Consider the following 9,827-nt stretch of genomic DNA (forward strand, 5'->3'; position numbering starts at 1 on the left):
GTGTGGTGTGATGTGAGGGTGTTGGGAGGTGGGGAAGGCATGGGTGGAGTGTGGGGTAGAGGTAGGGGTCTGTGGGTAGGGTGGGGTATGTAGGTAGGGGTGGGTGGTGGGTGTAAGGAATTGGATGGGGTGGAGTGGGAAGGTAGAGTAGGAGTGTGTTGGGGTGTGGTGGGATGAGCTTATGAGGGGGTGTTGACGAGGAGGGAGAAGGGGAAGGTGTATATATATATCTTACTGATAATTAATTTTTGCTTTTGCATTTGCTAAGCTAGTGTCTTATTGTAGTAGTTTATAAATCAGTTAAAGATGTATTCATTCGAGGATTAAAATCCCCAATTTTTCATTGATCCCTCTAGCTTCTTGATGAACTCGAGTGAATATTTCGGTTTTTTGTATACGTACAGCGATTTCGAGTTTAAATTTGAAATATCTGCGGATGACTATGAATTTAGCCCACGGACTTGTGCGATTAATAAAATCTATTATTACCTTATCATTCGGATCAGCATCATGATGTTCAGTAAGTTAAGGGGTTTAACCTTCGTGATTTATGGGAGATTTTGGGTATAAGAGAAATTAAATTAGATACCATCGGAAATCAAATACAGTTTGTTGAGTTGTCTCCCAGTAAATAAATCTCTTTGCAGTAATCATTGACATATTATAAATTCACACCAATGGGATCAGAGCCAACGTAGCTACAACCTATACATAGTCATATACCTTAATAAAAATAGCAACCAAATTCTCCTCAATATCATACCCTGCCTTTTTATAAGGGTAAGACATTTTAGATAATGTTATTCTAGATATAACAATGACTTACGTATTTATTCTGAATACGTTCCGTCAGATTCGAACGTAAATATGCTAATCGCTGTTATGTTATTCACAGGAGAACAGTTTCTCTTTTACGAGGAATGTGGGTTCGTAAAACATTTGATTCATTAGTTCAAGGGATTCTAAATATACTTAGTATGAAAAAAGGAACCTAAACGATAGCAGTTAGAACGTCTTTGACCGAATGTTTGCTCCAACAGGCACCTTTAGCCATAGACTTGACCTTGGGCTAAATAGCACCCACATCGAAAATCTTAACTCTAATTATTATTGGTGAGACGAAATTGGGAGAACAATGACAAAATTAATGTCTTCCTCAAGAACTCTGAGAACGTAAGTGAACTGAAAATTTTTAGTGTTAACGAAACAGTACCGCAAACAAAATTCTTGAAAAAGAAAGTACCACCACACCCCGGCTCAAGTCATTATTAAGCGAAGAAAGAAGGTTATTTTTTTTCCGAGATGGGGGTCTGATAGTGCCAATTCTAACAATTATGGAAATGATCCTGATAAAAAGGGAAATCCGTTAATTTGATCCTTAATAGCCCATTCATGAATATTTCATGAAATTCAAATCAAATTTATTCTTTTGAAAAAAATTACTTTAAGACCAAACTAAAACGAAAATTACGTCATAAATTTATTATTCCTACCACCATCATTATCATTACCATCCTCCTCGTCGTCGTCGTCGTCGTCGTCGTCGACGTCGTCGTCGTCGTCGTATGGTCGTCGTTGTCATCGTCGGCGTCAACGTCATCATCATCATCAACATCAACATCAACATCATCATCAGTATAATATTAGTTTTTCTAGTTCTTGTTATCTCTATATAATAATAGCCGATATAAATGTTGGTTGGCTGGTTGGTTGGTTGGTTGGTTGGTTGGTTGGTTGGTTGGTTGGTTGGTTGGTTGGTTGGTTGGTTGGTTGGTTGGCTGGTTGGTTGGTTTCTCCAGTCACGCTTTACATCATATAGAGAGAGGAAAGAGAAAGAGTAAAGAGAGATACAAAGAGAGTAAGGGTGAGTGCTTTATGGCAGGCAATGAGTTAAGAAATGCCAGAGAAAGAAGCTGGACGTGTCTTTTCTGGGGATCGACCAAGATCCTCAATGAAAATACGTCCAACTTCAGTTCTGTTGACTGGGTAACGGGTAGGTCTTCGCTGAGAAGCGCTCAACCAACCGTGAGATGGTTTGTCATGAGACTTCTCCTCTTTACAAAAATATAGACAGAATGTGATTACATTCTAATTTCATCTATAACTAAGATTTACAATATTTAAATTTATCAATTCTTCTGATTCCCTAACCTAAATTCATATATCTGGCTGTCCCTATTTCCAGATCTTTATACCTAAATAATTTCGTCAGTTTTTAACAGATACTTTCAACTTCGTTCGGTAGAATACACATAAAAAATACGTTGTTTCTTGGTAGGAAAACTTCGGTATTATGCAGCAATCAAAAATCTTTTTCTTTCAGCATTCATTCCTGAACTTTTCAACCAGAGCTATATTTTTTTGCCTTTATCCAATTTTTCTTTATTTGGTCTTGTCAGATGTTTGGCAATGTTAAGGTTTTTCATGCTATCATCTTAACATGACATTTTACCATTTTCAGTTTCGTTTCTTTTATATATATGCATTTGTTTTTGTTTCTCCTTCCTCCCCGTAGCAGTTTGTTATCCGAAACCATGTTTTCTGTTTTTGTATGTAATTGTTTTCTCTTGAACACGGAAACAGTTTGGTTTGCTTATATTTTATAGTTACTTGTATTAGTTTGCCTTTATTTGTTTTTTCACTCTGTATTTAATAATAGTTTCTAGTTACAGAAGATCCCTAAGGTTTAATGTTCGTGATAAATATAGCCCTTCTGCATCGACTTTCGGGTACTATATTCTAAATGCCATCATCACTTTTCCTTATTTCTGTCTTCCACTTCAGAATATTGTAGCTATAAACTTCCCCCACCCCACCCATTAGTTATATCTATGTAAAGTCTCGTGACCTAGTGGTTAGAGTATTGCATTCATGATCGTATAATCATGGTTTCGATTCCCAGATCAGATATTGCTTTGTGTTCTCGAGCAAAACCATTTCATTTTACATTATTCCAGTCCACTTAGCTGTAAATGATTTCCAACAATAGCTGGGAAGTTAGTCCTGCAGCGGACCGGCTTCCCGGTCATTGAGGCGGGGGCTGTTATGATCTCATGCCATGGAAACTGGGATAAACTTCGACTTTATGACTCCTATGGATCACAACAGACATAAGTCCTAAGTTTAAATAAGTTATGTCAAGATGAAGGAACTGTATATATGACCGTCACAAACTCTCCCAGAACAGTGAGACTAGGGTGGTTAACGTTGTATTTAAAAAGTTGCGGATCGATGACTGCTGGAAAGATAATTACAGGGTTCCAGAACGCTGACGTTGTGAGGAAGATAAACTGGGCATAGTGGTTAGAGCTGTCTGTAGTGGAAGCATTATGTGGGGAGAGAAGAGACAAGTGAGTCGGGAGTAACAAACTCGAAATGACATTAAACCAGCCAACTCTGAACAGCAGAGGCCATTATAGTAGTAGTAGTAGTAGTAGTAGTAGTAGTAGTAGTAGTAGTAGTAGTAAAGATAGACAAGATAGCACTATGTAGGCCAGAGAATGTGATCTGGAACATTTATGTGTATGCAAGCAGCAGCACCGTCCCAGCTGCGACAGCAGTTTTCTATTGGGGACCTCACCAGAATTTTATAGATGGTTAGTACTAGTTGGGCTATTAATCAGTCTCTGATGCAAAAAGAAAGATCAGTTATTGAGATATAACCTTGGTTTTGTTAAAGACGTACGTTAGCCACGTTATAGTTTTATAGGAGAGCTGTTTTGTTTGTTTTGGGCTCACGCTGATTTTTCTTGGGGAGGATTCTAGTTTTCATCTTTGTGATCCCATGGATTAGTTGCGTTATCATGTTAATATTTATATTTATATTTCTGAGTTCATTTCTCGCCGAAATCAAATTTGCCTCTCATCCTTTCGAAGTTGATAAAATAAGTACCAGTCAAATACTGGGGTCGGTGATATCGACTTATCTCCTTCCTCAAAATTGCTCACCCTGTGCCTAAATCAGAAACCATTATTGATATTTGTATATTTGATGATGTCCCAGTATACATTTTAATAATAACGTTGTTGATATTTTATCGCTAAGTTTTTAACTTAGGGGAGGTTTCTTTCCTTGGTCCATAAACAGATCTATCGATCTTTATTCTTTAACTTTCTCTACTTTTCCATTATTCTTATACTCAAAATTTCCAAATTTAAATGTTTCTACCCTTAAGTCATTCTTACATCCAATTGTGTTCATATTTTCGTTAGTATATTTCTGATTCAACGTTTTCAATGCTTAGTAATCGATATTCTCAAAATATGCTGAAGTTTGATTTTGTATTTCATATATACGTTTGTTTTATGTATTTATTGTTTGTGTCAGGTCTATCACGTGTATGTATTTTTCCGTTTGTATATTTATATATTTTGTTTATTTGTTTGGTCTCTTGGATTCCACTGTACAATCCATCTGTAAGATTCTATATTTCTGTACCTGATACTGTTTTTTATGTATCTCCTTCAATTAGCCGATCCTGCTGAGATCGAAGGTTACTTCGTGATCACAATTTCTCTATGTATATAGTAATAGTCTTACTTTGAAGTAAATTGTAGATATAGTATTTATAGCCCTGCTCAAAAATATGAATACACTGACAAATATAACGTTTTATACTATAATTGGTGTTGCAGATGAAAAATATGGAATATGTTTTGTAATAAGATAAACAGATAAACTAAGAACGCTTTAGAAAAGTTCAAATATTACTATTATATTGCTCTACTTGGTGTGTATCTCTTTATCTCTAACAAGGCATCAATATGGCCAGCGATTTTTTAACCAAATTGTTGCAGTGATTTGGGATTATCTTCCGTGGCAATACTTTCAGTATCTTCCCTTCTCAATCCGAAATTGATAAAGAATCATCTCGCAGCATCAGTTTGATCAACCAAATTTTTTACAGTAATCTGGGATTATCTTCCTTCTCCATGTCTTCAGTATCTTCCCTTTTAAATCTAAAATTCATGGAGCATTATATATATTAACTGCTTTTTTAATATTTTTTTTTCATAATACCCCACTTATTTTCTGAAGTGTTCCCTTCAGGAGATGATTCTGATTTTATACCCAACAAAGTCATTTTATCTGCTCTAATCCAGTCTTGTACGCATGTTCACATACAGGGATGAATGCTTTATAGTGTAATTATGGATGGTCAAATGTTTAAGCAAGTTCATTAGAATATTCAAGTAGAATTTAGAGTTCTCCCTTGAGATAGTATCGATGAAATCAGCTCTTCTATTTCTAAAAACTCCCTGATATCATAAGGGTTGGGCATTGCTAAACTCTTGCAAAGGTTGCACAAGTATACATGGGATCAATTGTACCTTGGGTTTGTTGAACGACAAACGAAAGGGGAATTATAGCAAAAACTATATCAGTACCTGTGATTTCCTCTTTCAAGAAATGGACTAAAATTAAATACCAAATTTTACACAAGATAATCTTTTATTTTATCATTGTATTGAGGCGTTTGACCAGAAGTGTAAGCATGAGGAATAACATATTTCTTCAGAATCTTTTTATGTCATTTCTGTATTATTTGCAAACCTAGATAAATTATATTTAAATTGCCAACATTTCTCTCGGGGACCGCAGATTTAATCGCTTCACGTTATTTGGCATTTGCATGCAACAATTTTCGTACATTTTATATAACATCACATTCAAAGAATTATGAGGTTTCTATTTGCATTGTTTGTCAAGTTATATTTTCAGCTGAATTTGTCTGGTATTTACTTAAACTCTGCTCCGTTAGCGTGTTTGCATGTGATGGCCATTCGACGATTAAAGCGAACGTTAGCAATAGCACATCTTACATTAGACATTAAACAGTATTAAAATTCAGAAAATAGGTTAATGCATTACATCATACGTTGGTATACACCACAGTATTTTCCTCAGTTGATTCTTATTTTCTTCATCGCTGCTAATGGATACCTTTTACATCAGTGTATTAACAAAATCATGCTCACCTCCAAATTATCATCATCATCATCATCATTATCATCATCATCATTATCATCATCATCATTATCATCATTATCATCATCATCATCATCATCGCCATCGGCGTCGTTATTATTATTATTAATCGGTAGCACGCCAGGCAAAATGCATAGCAACAATTCGTCCATCCTTGCGTTCTGAGTTCAAATTCCGCCGAAGTCAACTTTGCCTTTCATTCTTTGGGTGTCGATAAAATGAGTACCAGTTTCGCACTGGGGTCGATGTAATCGACTATCCTCCTCCCCCAAATTTCAGGCCTTGTGCCTATAATTGAAAGGATTATTATTGCTATTATTATTATTGTTATTATTATTATTAAAGCAGCAGAATCAAACCATTAACCGGGAAAATGCTCAGTAGTATTTCTCTCGACTTTTATGTTCTGAGTTCAAATTCCACCAGGGTCGACTTTGCCTTTCATCCTTTCGGGGTCGATAAAATAAGTACCAGTTGAATACTGGAGTCGATGTAATCGACTATTCTCCCAAATTTTGGGCCTTGTGCCTATAGTAGAAAGGATCGTCGCCGTCGTCGTCATCGTCGTCATCGTCATTATCATCATCATCATCATTAATCATCATTACTTTGAAGCAGTAGGTTTTAAAAAACGATTAGTTATGTTCTTTTATGTTCTGAGTTAAAATTCTGTTAGAAGAGATGGGGTCGTCGTCGTCGCTGTGGTTGCGGTGGTCATGGCGGTGATGGTGATAGTATCTTCTGCTTATCATCATTGGTCATCGCTGTTGTTATTTTATTTTTCCTTGGTGTTGTGTTTCTGTGTCGTTTTTGTTTTCGTTTAATTTTCCTTTTTCCAACGCATATTTCTTCATTGCTGTTCTCATAAACCGAAGAAAATTAATTATTTGTATTTCCTTCACTCACTTTCTCTCTCTGTCTCTCTTTTTTCTCTTTCCCTCTTTCTCCCCTTCCTCTCTATCTCTATCTATCTATCTTTCTCTCTCTCTCTCTCTCTCTCTCTCTCTCTCTCTCTCTCTTTCCCTCACTCTTTCTTTCTCTATCTCTCTTTCCCTTCATCCTTTCTCTTTCTTTGTCCAGCTCACTTGATTTTCTTCTTTTACAGCAATAACTACAAAGAACAACAAAATTAGATAGAAGAAGAAGAAGAAGAAGAAGAAGAAGAAGAAGAAGAAGAAGAAGAAGAAGAAGAAGAAGAAGAAGAAGAAGAAGAAGAAGAAGAAGAAGAAGAAGAAGAAGAAGAAGAACAACAACAACAACAACAACAACAACAACAACAACAACAACAACAACAACAACAACAACAACAACAACAATAACAACAACATATTAATAATGGCCGACATTAATACTGTGAAAGGGCTTTTTGTTCTGTCAGTTCTTGTAAACATTTCTTTATTAACAGGTATTCTGACTCTGCTAGCTATCGGTGACTACAGTGGTGAAGAGGACAGCCTAGAAGCGCTACACTGCAATAAGAAACAGTCACCGGTTGACGATGTAGGGCCGAATATGTTTGAACTGCGCTACAGAAAGCACAGAATATTCGATTCTTTGAACGTCGAAGAGATCGAAGCTGTTCAAAAATACCTTTTTAGTCAGAAATCTTTAAATTTAGTCCATCCCTCGAAAGCGAAAATTACAGATAATTATATATTTTTGATGGAATCACAAACACCTAAAAAATTAAAAGTTCTCCGGTTTCTTGATCACGTCGGCCCCGAGCCACCAAGACAAGCCAAAGTTATCATAATGAAAGGCCAAGGAAGATTACCAATGGTAGAAGAATATATCGTTGGGCCATTACCGAAACCAAAATATCATTACTTAAATAATAAAACTGCAAAGGAAAACCCTTTGCCGTTTAGAATTAGGCCGTACAATAACCCCGAAATTGTGGCGCTTATGTACGAAGTCCTTCCAGAAACCATGTCAAGTCTCAACAAGGTATTACAGGATATATATGGTGCACAACTGTCACCTCACGAATGTGAAGAACTCTGCTTAACTTTCACAGCCGCTCCTGTTTCTACATCGTTTGTCCGCGAACGAAAACTTTGGATTCCGTTGTTTTATAACTTGGAATTCCCCACCCTTCATCCAATTGACTTTCAACTGCTAATTAATATTAATCATAAAAATATCAAAGATTGGAAAATTGAGCAAATCTGGCACTCGGGCATCCTTTATAATTCTACAGAACACTTTCTAAAAACTTACAAACAGAATAGTTTTCCTCGAATGAGAGTGAACACAAAAAAACTACGTGAAAGTACTCGAGGTTATCTTCATTCCAGGGGTAAACTGTTCCCCAATAAGCCATCTACTGGACCACAACAATTCGAAACCTCAAGTAAAAGATATAAAATTGTGGGTAATAAAGTGATATATATGAAATGGTCGTTTGACTATCGTGTTTCGGCAATTCAGGGTCTTCAGCTCTTTGATATCAGATTTGGTAACGATAGAATTGTGTATGAAATGAGTCTTCAAGAAATGGCGGTGCTTTACAGTGGCTTTAACCCTTTCATGAAATATATGCACGTTGCCGATACAGTTGATCTACCAGGAAAAGGCTTCGGACTCGTTCCTGGAATCGACTGTCCTCATCATGCGACTTTCTTAAATGCAACGCATGCTACCGAAGAATTTGACCAAGCAAAAGTTTACCAAAATGCAATTTGTATTTTTGAATTCAACAAAGATGCACCGTTCCGACGACACCATTCCAACAACATCCGAGGAGGAGTATTCTATTCCGGATTGGTTAACAACGTTCTTATTGTTAGAACTATTTCAGTTGTCTACAATTACGATTATATATTCGACTACATATTCTACCAAAACGGCGCCTTGGAAGTTAAAATCTACTCCACGGGGTTCGTCTATACAACAACTTTTTCCGAAGCTGAGAGACCTTATGCTGTACCTGTCGATGAAAACATTGTCGCAAGCATACATGCACATCTTTTCCATTTCAAGGTGGACTTAGACATTTTAGGAGAGAAAAACAGATACGAAACTTGGGATGTAAAAGTTGAAAATAAAAGCAATATTTGGAGAAACAACTACGAAGAATTCCACCAGTACTGGCTTGACCGGAAATTGAAACGTACAGAGAAGGAAGCCATCCACAAATACAATTTCAATACGCCGAAATATCACACTATTTTAAATAATGATAAGACTAATTATCACGGTGTACCCAGAGGCTATCGGATACACAATAGAGGAATGGTAAAACAACTATTGCCAGAGAATTTTCACATGGAAAGTTCGATATCATGGTCACGTTATCAGATGGCAGTGACTCAGTTTAAAGACAGAGAAGAGAAAAGTAGTTCAATCACAGCATTGTTTGGAACCAAGAACCCGGCAGTCAAATTTTCCGATTTCTTGGAGGACGATGACGACATTGTTGACATGGTAACATATTAAAATTAATTAATACTTTCACCTCCCTAATTAGCATTTATCAAACATTATCATTAATCAAGCAATAAAATCACGAGGTTAAGATAGTGTAACAATATATGAGAGTACAGCAAATGTGTGTGCGGGTATGGCTCACTTTCACCCGTTTTTCTCGCACACACTCCCTTTTTTCTTCTCTCTCTCTCTTTCTCTCTCCCAGTTATGTGAGTATGTGTTTACACTTGTTCTGTGTGTTTGTATGCGCATGTATATGCGTATGTATGCTTGTGTGCATGTGTGTATGTGTGTGCATGTGCAGCAGTATGTGTATGTGTGTATGTGTGTATGTGTGTGCATGTGCAGCAGTTTGTGTGTGTGTGTATGAGTGTGCATGTGCAGCAGTGTGTGTGTGTGTGTGTATGTG

General features: G+C 36.6%; 1 protein-coding gene across 4 annotated transcripts in view; it reads left to right on the forward strand.

Moving 5' to 3' along the window:
* LOC106869685 (putative amine oxidase [copper-containing]) overlaps nucleotides 1-9,827 on the forward strand; it is a 491,890-nt gene that overhangs the window by 477,711 nt on the left and 4,352 nt on the right. For all 4 annotated transcript variants that reach the window (XM_052978361.1, XM_052978358.1, XM_052978365.1 and 1 more), the window contains one exon: nucleotides 7,095-9,415. In XM_052978361.1, coding sequence (XP_052834321.1) covers nucleotides 7,325-9,415 — 2,091 coding nt within the window. In that variant the 5' untranslated portion in view covers nucleotides 7,095-7,324. The remainder of the gene's footprint in view (nucleotides 1-7,094; nucleotides 9,416-9,827) is intronic.

This window comes from Octopus bimaculoides, chromosome 2 (genome assembly GCF_001194135.2).
Source record: "Octopus bimaculoides isolate UCB-OBI-ISO-001 chromosome 2, ASM119413v2, whole genome shotgun sequence".
Lineage (NCBI taxonomy): Eukaryota > Metazoa > Mollusca > Cephalopoda > Octopoda > Octopodidae > Octopus > Octopus bimaculoides.